General features: G+C 30.3%; 1 protein-coding gene across 1 annotated transcript in view; it reads left to right on the top strand.

Annotated features, from left to right (window-relative positions):
- Positions 1-13,049, top strand: part of LOC143081076 (mRNA cap guanine-N(7) methyltransferase-like) — a 17,117-nt gene extending 4,068 nt beyond the window's left edge. Inside the window, exons 3-12 of the mRNA XM_076257310.1 lie at positions 1,311-1,351; positions 3,872-4,001; positions 4,413-4,544; positions 5,421-5,545; positions 6,308-6,489; positions 7,161-7,331; positions 7,690-7,807; positions 9,014-9,151; positions 11,404-11,437; positions 12,814-13,049. Coding sequence (XP_076113425.1) covers positions 1,311-1,351; positions 3,872-4,001; positions 4,413-4,544; positions 5,421-5,545; positions 6,308-6,489; positions 7,161-7,331; positions 7,690-7,807; positions 9,014-9,151; positions 11,404-11,437; positions 12,814-12,962 — 1,220 coding nt within the window. The 3' untranslated portion in view covers positions 12,963-13,049. The remainder of the gene's footprint in view (positions 1-1,310; positions 1,352-3,871; positions 4,002-4,412; positions 4,545-5,420; positions 5,546-6,307; positions 6,490-7,160; positions 7,332-7,689; positions 7,808-9,013; positions 9,152-11,403; positions 11,438-12,813) is intronic.

The following is a 13,049-nucleotide window of genomic DNA, read 5'->3' as shown; positions in this document are numbered from 1 at the left end:
TATTTTAACTTATTACCACAAATTAAACTTAACTAGTATTAAAAGACATTTAAAATTATACACCTGTTTGACACTTAAACTGGTAAAGTAGACCAGAAATATAATTCTTTATTACATCAACCTTTACCTTTCACGTAATCCAATTACCCTATCAGTCTTGTGCCGGTAGAGATCAAAGTAGGATAAGGGCAATTAATTCTTCAGTGTAGGGAGTGAGATTGCTATCACAATAAACATTTACGCGATTTTGGGAGACTCCTAAATTCCTCCTAACATTTTTGGAGGAATATCAGAGTTTTTTCGGAGTGACTTTAACATTTTCCTTGGTGTAGGGTGTGGGAGAGTTGGTCCTCTTGAATGGTACTGTATATTAGGCAGTTAGGTATCTCGTTTGAATTGTTTTACATTTTTGGGGATTATTATGACCCATCAGATAAGCAGATTACATGTAACATCAAATTATGACACCTGTTGTGACCCTTGATTAGAGTAGGGTCGTAAACTTGGCATAAATATGTTGCAAAGTAAAATTATAGCTCTATAGAAATTGATCAGAAAAACTTCAAAATGGGTATCTATAATTTCATTGTTAAATTTGTTCAGGTATGTTTTATGAAAATTTGGTTTTGAATTGTTTTACCAGAAAATGATCCTGATATCGGTATACAGGTTGAGGCTTGAAAATCGGGATGATACCACCAAAATCGGGATAGTTAGTAGGTCTGTAGATAAGAAGGATTGTGGGAATTAATTACCTTATGTGAATCTGTGCTGGGAGAGATCTTGCAATACATGAACAAACAAAAGGTAGTGGATTTAGACAGAAGTCACAGGGAACTCTCCCAATTTTCTCCGCAAATTTAGGAACGGATATCAGAGTTTCTTAGTGGAGCCTGGACACATGGGACAATATTATTTATTTCATAACTATAAACATGATAAAAGACATGAATTAAAACAATGGATTTTGTACTAAACAAAAAAGGACAAAAAATAGGGGAACATGCACTTCTTCCTGCCAGTTCAAACGAGAACTGGCTTCTTTATGATTCTGTAGTAGTATGAGGTCAGATTCTTCAAAAGAAATTCCTTCAAGCATTCAAGTGGCAAAATAAATGTTTGAAGATATTTGTAACATTGCCTTCCAGATACAATGAGCATGTTGAGGTATGTATTCCACAAACATGTTGAGAAAAAATGAACAAAAATGAATATTTTTTGCTTACACATGTTACATGAGCATAATGAATTATACAAGTTTGTTACATACATATTGATTTGTTATAACTGATTTTCTTTTTTTATTTTAGGCAAGAAAGAAGTGGAAACACAAAAACCACAAGGTCCACAAGTAAGATTATTGAATGTGGTCTTGTATTTGTAGAATATGATGATACTACATGATCATGTACATGTATTAAAAATCATTGAAAACTATGTTGATATCTATTGAATGTAAAAGAAAAATAACTTTTTCATGTGTTTTTAATTGTACATGTATAAACACTTAACCTATCTGACAGGCCTGGGGCCATTACATTGCAATGTAATGCATTACATTACAATTACTTTGTGATTCTTCCATTACAATTACAATTACATTTTTTTCTCACATGTAATACATTACATTACAATTACTTTGCCTGTGTAATGCATTACATTACACATTACTTTTTCAATATAAAAACAAAAAGCATTTCAAAAACAGAGGTATATGTACATATGTATACAGTGTTAGGGACATAGACTTCAAATACTTAATATGTCCATTGCACTTTATCATCATAAGTGGTTTAAATGTGATGCCATTAAGAGAACAGCGATCAGTTCTGTACACCTTTCCGGCAATACTTAAAAGCCTTTCTACAGGAGCTTATGTGTGGGAAATGGCTAAATACTTGATAGCTGTATTAACCAAAGAAGAAAGGCACACTGAATTTGACTTCCATTATTCCAGTGCATTGATTGAAATTTCTTCACATGGCTCAGACAAGTAGATGTCAACATCATGTACTGCACCTTACCTGTGTCTATACCCTTTGATTGAGTAGTAGGAGGCATGAAACTGAAAAAGTCACTTTTAAGTTTCTTAGGTGGTGGTAAAAAATAAATAAATTATCATATAATTTTGTTTCTAACATTGATCACTTAATCATTAAGACATCATTAAGGATTTCAAGGGGATATCATAAATGTGTCATTAAAGGATTATCTTGTGAAATGCCTAAGGGTTCTGTGAGGACAAACATAAGTTGAGAAGATTTGATTGCAATAAAAACATTGTGATATTAATTAGGTGAAATAACAACACAGACAGGACCCAAACCACAGTTTGGTTTAAAATGTTGTTTGATATATTCAATATTTCATTGAAATAAATGTAAGGTGTGTATAGAATTATGAAATTTTCATCTTCATATTTTTTTCATTGATCTATATAGTTTTGTTTGATAATTTTTAAAAAGACCACCTAACACCAAAATATTCCCATATCATATTAAACAAATATCAGAAACCAAGATCAAAGACTTGATATTGTTTACCGTTTTATATTTCTTACCTTATTTAATACAGTAATTAACTGTGACAAAAATTTTATTCCATACTTTCTTTTGTTTTTGTTAATATTTTATTTTTATTATACAATATCCTTCAATTTTATCTATTTTACCAATTTGTAATGAAAAGTAATGTACTGTAATGGAGGCATTACATCAATTTTTAACTAAAGTAATCATTACATTACATGTAATTGTAATGCAGAAAATGTGCATTACAAATTACTTTGCATTACATCCAAAAAAAGTAATATTACAATGCATTACAATTACAAATTACCATTACCCCAGGCCTGCTATCTGAACCAGTTACTAAGTTTTTCCTGAATACTCCTAACAGTTTATCATGTTTTTGTATTCTTGTATACGATACAATTTATATCAAGCATGTCAAGTGGAAGGTACATTTGAAAATGCTGAAGGGTGAATTTCACAGGACCAAAAGTAAACAGATAAAATAGCAAAGGTCCATACATGAAACTATATAAAGAACACTGAATATACAGATATATGAGTAGTTCATGGCTCAGTATTTGCTTTTCAAAGTTAAACAAATTCTGAAGCCTAATTTTGAAAGATTGTTATTTTATGTATTACTATTCAACTATAATCAAAACTAAAAAAAATCAGCTTTAAACTTACAAGACTACATTTTCTTCTTCCTAGCTAAGGACTGGATTCTTTAAAAGAATGTTATAAGTCCCCTAGACGGAGAATGAGACAGCAATTCTCCTGTAATTATTTACAAAATAAAACGTTCCGAATATATACAATTTTTAAAACTATGTACACTTGGCTACTGTCTATGGTATTGGTTTCTGAGATGCACTATTGTTGGCTAGTGCACTCTGGAACCCCTCTATCATGTCTATCATTTTGTCTATTGTCAGAGCTTCAGTTGTAGCTGTTGGAATGTCGTTCCACTCTTGTATAGTCCGTGGAAAGTATGAGTACTTATATAGTCTCTGGTTTGCTGGTGGTTGATATAGGCGTTGTTTGCCTCTAGTACTCCTATCCTTTGGACGTAAGATGGAACTGGCACCAATGTCCACTAGCTCATGCTGGATCTTGTAAAGCATGACAAGTCAATGGTTACTTTGTCTGTTAGCTTGTGGTTCCCATCCTATTTATACTTTAATTTTTTGGCATAATTTTGAAAGGTAGTTTTTACAATTTCAGAGGCTAATCTAATTGACCCTATGCACTTATACTCCTTTCTCGAAACTACATATACATTTAAGAATGAAACAATGGCATAATTTAGCTGTAAATATTTTGAATCAGTCATATATACAGATTTTATTTCTTTGTAGGCTGTAGATTTAACTGGAACAGTTGCCAAACATTATAATGAGTTACAGGAAGCTGGCCTAGAAACAAGGAAAGACAGTCGAATATTTTTCTTAAGAAATTTTAACAACTGGATCAAAAGTGTTGTAATTGGTAAGAAATATTTTATGAAATGAAATAAATCATTGATCACTCCATCTGCTCATAAGAAACACATTTCTTGAAGAAGCTAGAAATACTATGTTTTTTTGTCCTACAGATAAATTTGTCTCCTGCAGAGTCCTGTCAATTTCCTTTTTTTCCCATCAATATGTCAAACATTTATTATAAAGTAACTGAAGGAACTTTTAAGATGAAAAGGTTTTATCAAATAACAGTAGATTATGGTAAAAAAATGCTACCAACAAGATGTCATAAGATTATTCACCTTTTGTAAGTAATTGCATTACTATTCATCTTAAAGAATTAATTGCATTACTCACAACAAAATCATGCTGCCAGATTCATTGTATTTCGTCTAACTTTTAATAGTGAATGAGTTCAATTTAGTTGGGTTTTTTTTAGGTGAAACAATAAACAGATTAAGAGATGAAAACACATCAGATCTCAAAGTGTCTGTTTTAGACTTATGTGCTGGTAAAGGTGGGGACCTTCTCAAATGGAGAAAAGGGAGAATCTCAAAATTGATATGTGCAGGTAACAATTAACAATCAATACATATAGATTATTATTTATCCCTCTCCTTATTGGTATTGTTATCATTCTATCAGCTTGAGGCTTTATTTATTTAGGGAGGAATTTGAGACTGATAACATTGCTATTTGTCAGCCATTACTGGACATCACAAAGTTTCCCATTGAATTTTATGTCACAATAGAAAACATCTCTCACCACAACGGAAAAGTTATTGTTGTACGACATCAAAACCTCAAGCAGTGCAGATTCTTGGGTCAAACAACACAGATTTCCTAATAGCAATAAGGTGTATTGGAAAACAATGTGTCATTATTCTGCTTTTACAACTTTTTGATGAGTATGTCAATGAGACTGCAACCCAATGAAACAAAAAAACTAAAAGAAATATATAGGTCAGCATAAGGTTTTCAATAATACACAAGAGTGCTGAAAGTGGACTTAAAAACCAACAATCAATCAAAGAGTTACCATCAATACCAAAATGAGAGAAAAAAACAAATAAAAATATGAAATAAGACGATCATGTATATGAGAGTTTATGACTTAAGACAGACAAAGGAAGTAAGGTATTATTTCAAAGGGCAGACAAATTGGATTTAAATTGTTGTGCACTGTTGGTATGGAACTAGATGATTTACTTTGAATCAAACAAAAGATCTTTTTCACATCACTTAAATGATCACCTATATAGCTAGAATGCTGGTATGATACTCTTATTTTGTTTTATTACCAAAGTTGTGTTATTATTCCAATATTCTCTAATAGGACATTATTTGAAATATCAGTAACAGTGTGTTTATCATGTTTATGTTGGAGCTCATTGAATCTATTCGATTTTAGTATTTGAAATGTATAATTGCTGACATCTCTTAACAGATATAGCTGAGACCTCAGTAGAACAAAGTGAGGTCAGATATAATGATATGGTAGACAAGAATTCCAGAGACAGATACCCACAACCAATATTTAAAGCTGAATTTATTGCTGCAGACTGTACTAAAGTAAGATTTTATTTATTAAAGCTACTGGGAGTTTCTACCTATATACTAATGTGTGAAGCTTTATAAGTAACGAGTAACCACATGATTATTGTACCAGAAATATATAACATTCTCTTGTTCTATGAAAGAGTAAATGTATGTAATATTGAACATAATCTTAATTCAATTGAAAAGTCCACAATCAATGTATTTAAATTGTGTTTAAAAATTTTAAGGCACTCATTGCCAGGAACAAGATTAAAAACAAATATGAAATCATTTAAATTTTAAAGATAAAAATAATAGATCTTTTACAAACAAAGGATATTGTTGGTTGCAGCATTCAGACTGAGTATTGACATTTTAAAATTGTACATCTCATCCAAATAAAGTGATATACTGACATTTGTCTCTCTATCTGTTTGTCTCTCCATCTGTTTGTCTGTCCTTCTGTTTGTCTGTACTATGAAAATTTTGTTCCCCATTTCTAAGAAACTTCATACCAGAACGTGAAATTCAATATCAAGTTTCATGTGAGTAATTTCTACAATAACCATGATTACATGTTTTTTATTGTCGGTAAATGAATTACACTCAGAGATTACTTTAGCAAAAATTCTGAAATGCATTGACAAAACTTTGTAAGAAGAAAAGAACATAATTTGAAAATCTTATTTCCGAGAGTTTTTGCAGATTTGTAGAACTCAAGCAGACTTTTAAATCATATTAGATAATTTCAAAGGATGTGTTGTCAATCAGTAAAGTGTTCTTTTTATTTTTCAGAAAAGATTAAAAGATTTATATAAAGACCCCAACACCGAGTTTGACTTGTGTAGCTGCCAGTTTTCTTTCCATTATTGTTTTGAAAGTATACAGCAAGCAGAGATGATGTTACGCAATGCTTGTGAATGTCTCAGACTTGGTGGATATTTTATAGGAACAACACCAAACTCATATGAAATTATGTAAGTATGAACTGCTAGAACATTTTATATTCAGGGAGCTATTATATCAAGAGCCTTTTATGCACTGCAATTCAAATAATTATGATTTTTAATGTGTAAGCACTTTTCAGATCTGTCAGATACCAGATTCCAAATTGTCAATACCTTGAATTATTCAGTATGTTGAATGAACTAAAAAAATAATTCACTTCTTATTGAAGAAAATGACATCCTATTTTAGTCTGCAGTTTATCAGTCATTCATTGTAAAGTATGTATGCAGATAAGGATCTGTCGAACATCTACTTTTTGTTTTAAAATTATGAGTTGGAGGCACTCTTTTAAAAGTTTATATATATTTCTAGCACCTTTCTGTTCTTACTTTTAAATAAGGTATCATGTCAGCAGATATGTTTTTATTAGTTCTTGCATATTTTAGTGTGAAAATAATTAAGAACTCGTGCCAATTATGGCTGCAAAATCAGAATTTTTTAAAAGTTTATTTCCAGAACGAGAAAAAAAATTCATACAGACTTTAAAGTTAGTGACAAAGAAAGTGTAAAAATTAGAATCCAAGTGAGCTTTGCAATTTATCTGCACTAAACCTGTATAGGAAAAAGTCAGTGAATATGAAACATATTCGTCAATAATTATCTTGATTTTATAAAGACCTTACATACTTTTGTATTGTAGACACAGACTAAGACAGACAACAGATAACTCGTTCGGTAATGACGTCTACAGAATTACATATCAGTCAGATGACGTAGAAAACATTCCGCTATTTGGTGCCAAATATAATTTTCATCTGGAAGGTGTTGTTGATTGTCCAGAATTCTTAGTTAATTTTCAAGCATTAGAAAAGTAAGATCTTAAGTTTTTAATTAGTCATTTAACATTTTCTGCAACTTTAGAATAAAAACAATTGTCTGGCTGGTTTGATCTGACTTTTAAAAACCTTTGTTAAACATGTTAAAATTCCAGTAAAATTGATGAAATAATGTGAAAAAAGTAGTTTTGAACAGAAGGTTAACTGAATGACATTATATATTCATGAGGAAAAATATTTAAATGTTTGATCATGATTTACACCCAATCAACTACAGACATTTTATAGGCATCTTTGATATAGAATAAGAATAAAGGAATACTTGCTCAAGTGACCTAACTAGTCAGTAAACTTTGTTCTGAAAATTAAACTTCTTTTTTTAAATGAATACAGATTGGCAGAAGAGTTTGGTATGAAGTTGGTACTGCGGAAACCATTTGCAGAATATTTCAAAGAAAAATCAGAACATGGTGACCACAGTTCGCTGTTACGGAAAATGAAAGCTCTTGAAGTAATTACTATTGTTCTTTCCTTAAAGTAATATACTTTCTATCAATTACATCGCATTAAAATTATTGCAAAAAATTTCAATAGATTTTATGATCTCATTAATTGTATGCAGCATTTACCTGAAATAACAATTATTGATCTGCCATTTTTGACAATGTTAAAAAATTACAATAATAAATGCACAAACATTTTTTTGAGTTTACAGTACAGTCGACTCTCGTTATCTCGAAGTCAGTCGGACCAGAGAAATATTTCGAGATACACATAGTTCGACTCAAACGAAAACCGGAAGTTTGACAAACCAAGGGACATAACTCTTGCTTAACTTGGTTAAGCTAAGATAAATCCGGTGAATATGGGAAGGGGATCGATATTCTGGTATCAGATTGATGTATTTTAATGTCATGGTCTTTCATTATTTTAATAACATTATTTTTACTTATTCTATTGTTTCAGTTGCAATTTTTTCCTATGACTTATTTCTTCGAGAGAGTAATTTCCAATAGTTAGTTACGTTGTTCAGGTCGGTTTTAGTTCACAAAATTGTTTATTCTCGGATACATGAGATTTTGGATATTTAAGATTTCTCTTCATTTTGTTTAATCACACTCTTTCTTTTCAAAAGAAAATATAACAAGATTAAAGACGCCGATTGAGTAGTTTTTAGTAGATTATTTACGGAAGTCATAATCCTCACTTTATACACCCAAGCTCATTAGTATAAATCACAATTAATTGTTTTGTAAACATTTTAAATACTTTTTCATGAATATTAACAATGTATCACTAATTATTTATATAAATTCTTAGGTAAACACTCGTGGAAATAGCATGTCATAAATCAATACAGTGGTTGGTCAGTGACCGGAAATTTAATTACACGTGTATTGTCAGATTAACTCTTCGATTCATTTAAATCCTGGAGGTCATGTTTTGACATATGTGTATTAGTTCGAGATGGATAAAGAATTTTGAATGCTTTTGTTAACCTTGGGACCGTAAATTTAGTTCGACTCGACCGAAATTTCGACATTTAATTTCGACTCATCAGGAGTCGAATTACATACATTTATATGGAACAAAGTTCGGGACCACGTGAAAACTTCGACTCATCCGAAATTTCGAGTCAACCGAGTTCGAGACAACGAGAGTTAACTGTATTTCATTTGAAAAAGAATCTGTACATATGATAAATTTTATTTAACAGACATACCCTGCAGACAGAGAATCAAATTTAGTCAGTGAAAAGCCTGAAGATTATAAAACTGTTGAAGCTGCAGTAAAACATCTTCAAGAATCAGATGACCAATCAGCAGATGACAGACACAGACGACCAGTTAAAGTGGTATGATAATATTGTAACATAGTGAAATCTATTTACGCCTAAAAAGATTGTCAAAATACTATGATTTTTTGCATTTTTCAAACCATTAAGCTTGAGGATTTCCTTGGCCACAACCTAGGATCATAAATGTTCTGTAATCTTAAGCTGCCAATGATGATATTGAATCCCTAGACACAAACACTTTCTGGATAGTGGGTAACTTCTTGAGAGTAGTTGCAATCTGTAAATCAGTGTAAGATATACATACAAAACATAAACCATCAAAACAACATATAAAAAACCCATCTACAGATGTAAATATGCAGTCTTCATTAATAGACAATTTGAAACAAATTGTGCACTGTTCAGGAAAATTTGAGCAATAATTATAATCATTTATAATTGTTAAATTTAGACTTTATGTTTATAAATCTACCCCAGTTTGTTTTATTGGGATAAAAACATGCTTTTCAAACTGGCTAAATCACATTATCATACAATTGATACAAACAACAAAAAGAGTGTTCTATAACTTGGGATGTTTGAATACCACACCTGACTTTTCTGGGTTATCCTAAAATCTCCAAAATAAGCTACTTTCTTCCAAGTACTTGGGTGGGACAAGTAATTCCTGTAGTAGAAAAAGGGATAAGTCAAAAATGTTTCAAGGCAAGTAGAATTTTGTATAATACTTTTCCCTTAAACTAGTGAAGAAAATTATATTTTAAGGAAAATGTTTAGTTTACCTAAATTGGATAAAAGATGGTATTATTTTCATTAATGATATAATTGATCAAAAAGGGCATATATCACAAAAAGTTATATTGGAGAAATTAACCTCAAAACTAATTGGATCTCTGAACTTTTGTAATTGAAAAACTCTATTCCAAAACAATGCATTAAAATCTGAAAACTTTGGTAAAAACAAAATTAAACTTGTCCTTGACTGTTAACAAAAAAACGGAATTAATTGAAAACATGTCATCTAAAGATATATATAATCATTTAAATAACAAAAATGATGAGAGACCCATAGGATTCTCCAAATGGAAAAACATCTTCAAACTAGAATCAATCACTCCAATAAATAATGTGCTACAATTTACTTTTACCTATTTAATTAATAACAAATATAAAATGTTAAGATGGAAATTACTCCATTATATCCTTCCATGTAAACAATTATTACTACAATGGAACATACAAGACACAAGTATGTGTGACTTGTGTAACTTGACTGACGATTACGAACACTTTTTTCTCAATTGTCAATTCTTTCATGAATTTTTGAAGAAAATATATGTACTTGTAAGCAAAATCAAAATTGGGTCACATATTTTTAATTTTAAAACTTTAGTACTGGGCTATAAAATACATGATCCTATGTATAGCGATATAAATCTCTTCCTAACTATCTTAATATATTCAATCCATAAAAATACTAATATATCAAATTATAAACAAAGAGGCATAGACGCTTATGCATTTTTCAGAAATGAACTTTTAAATACATACGAAATTAACAAATATATTAATGCTAAAAACAGCAAATTTTTAAATGATGTAAAAAGATACATTTGATCATGAACATGATGAATAGCTAGATATAAAATACTTCCATGTATAAAAAATTTTAGCAATAGTTGACAATATATCTGAACACATGGCAATAAACCTAAACAGCATGCTTTCTGAAAATGTACAGAATTTTGTCTCCAAACACATTTATGCATAATTAATCAAATGAATGTTCAATTAGAATGTCGAGACTTACCACATACAATTTTTAACTTAAGTTTAAGTTGTTCGTGAGAATCAATTAAACGTATAAATTAATCAGGACAACTGATCAACCAGCTTTAACGGTTTTCAACAATAAGGTTAAGGTCAACATGGTCAATGATCATAAAGTTTTAATCTATAGAAACAGAACAGGACAAAACTGTACACTTTCCGTAATCATGAAACAATATAGTTTGCAAAATGTATGTAATAACCATGAATTGTAAAACTAACAAACTATCTATAAATATGAATTCACTGCATAAATTCTCTGGTTATCCAGTGACTAATTCACAGGGAAACTCGGCCAACTGCTGTAGGTCGAGTTATTTGTCATAACAGCAAAGAAAAGTGCAATAAAGATATAATTTTAAGAAAAAAAAAGAAAAAAAAAACTAGTGAAGAGTTTAGATATTTCCATGTGCTGATAACTCTACAGCAATTCCGAAAATTGGGGAATATTTTCATTACCTGTTTTATTTTATTTACAGGGGACCTTGTCTCAGGCAGAATGGGAAGCCACAAGTAAGTTTATCTCTTTATTAGACATATTTCAAAGCTGTTCATACGTTACTTTCCCAAAGTTCCCACAGAAAATAACTATGCCGAAAAAAATCTTTTTTCATTCTTTTTATCACCATTTCATCCATTATTTTGCATAATGTTATGACAGCGTTTCTGTTAAGATTGATGTGTAAGGATAGGGAAGAGACTACCATATTGACAGTGATAGTGGTCAAACCAAAGACTTAAACATTGCTATTTGTTTCTCTGCATTGCATGCATCAATGAAGAGAAATAGTTAAGACTGAATTGCTCAAAGGGCAAAATAATAGGTGGATTGATGTCAGTTTCAGTCTTGTAGAAAGCAAAGTTGATAATAATATTTATATATTTTGTACTGATCATGATATATATATATATATATGCTTGTAATATTTGCCTCTAGACATTAAACTATATTTTTATCATAATTCAGCTGAGAAACATAACAAAGAATTCAATCATTTATTTTAATGCCCCACTTATTTGCATTATGTTTTTTGGTCTGTGCGTATGTCTGTCCAGTTTCAGGTTAAAAAAAAAATTTGGTCAGGGAAGTGATTGATGAAGTTGAAGTCCTATCAACTTAAACCTTAGTACACTTGTTCCCTATGATATGATCCTTCTTATTTGAATGCCAAATTAAGAGTTTTGACCCCAATTTCATGGTCAACTGAACATAGAACATGAAAGTGTGAGTGGGGCATTTGTGTTCTGTGGGCACATTCTTGTTTTTCTCACATTTCATCAATGGATGTGCAAATATTATATTTGATATATTGTCTGATTCTTGGTATATAAAATGGTAGCAGAGGTAGGTTAATACGAATCCTCATTTCTTTATCAATAAACTTCAATTGTACTAATCAGTGATATAAAACAGATCAATACACATTGAAATGTGATTATCTATTTACATAAGTGTCTGTGTGGTATTTTAATTTAGCATTGTCTAGGAAGTTTAGGCATTGTAGTTTGTGTTATTTTCTTTTTTGGCAAATATCAGTTATTCAAAGTATTGTTTTTTTCTGTCAGAGAAATCTAATAAAAGTTTAAAATTTTTGCCATGCAATATGTCCTGTAAAATTTACGATATTTCATTATTTATAATTCAATGAACTAGCCAATACAGCCAACTACATTAAGAAGAAGTCATATCACTTTATAGTAAAAACAAATAGTGAATGTTACTAAAAAAATAAAAAATTTGAAATCAGGATTTAGATTACTTTTATACTTGATTAGGACAACTTATTGATGTGCTCAAAAATATTTTAACTGCATACATATTTTAAAATAACTACATGACTATTTTAACTACATGAATATTTTAACTACATGAATGATTATCTTTACAGCCATCTATTGTGTATTTGTGTTCCAAAAAGTAGTGGACAAAAGGACTGGTCAAACTTTTACACCTAAAAACCAAGAGACTCATAAGAGACCAGCTGATGATCAAAATAGGACTGATCAATCTGAAAGCAAAACTCAAAAAGTGACATAACAATTTTATCATATTGTTCATTTTTGTGATAAAATATTCAAATGTTTGATACATCTAACACTAACATTAATATTAAATGTTATCTCT

This window comes from Mytilus galloprovincialis, chromosome 6 (assembly GCF_965363235.1).
Source record: "Mytilus galloprovincialis chromosome 6, xbMytGall1.hap1.1, whole genome shotgun sequence".
Lineage (NCBI taxonomy): Eukaryota > Metazoa > Mollusca > Bivalvia > Mytilida > Mytilidae > Mytilus > Mytilus galloprovincialis.
This window is presented reverse-complemented; position numbering and strand designations above follow the sequence as displayed.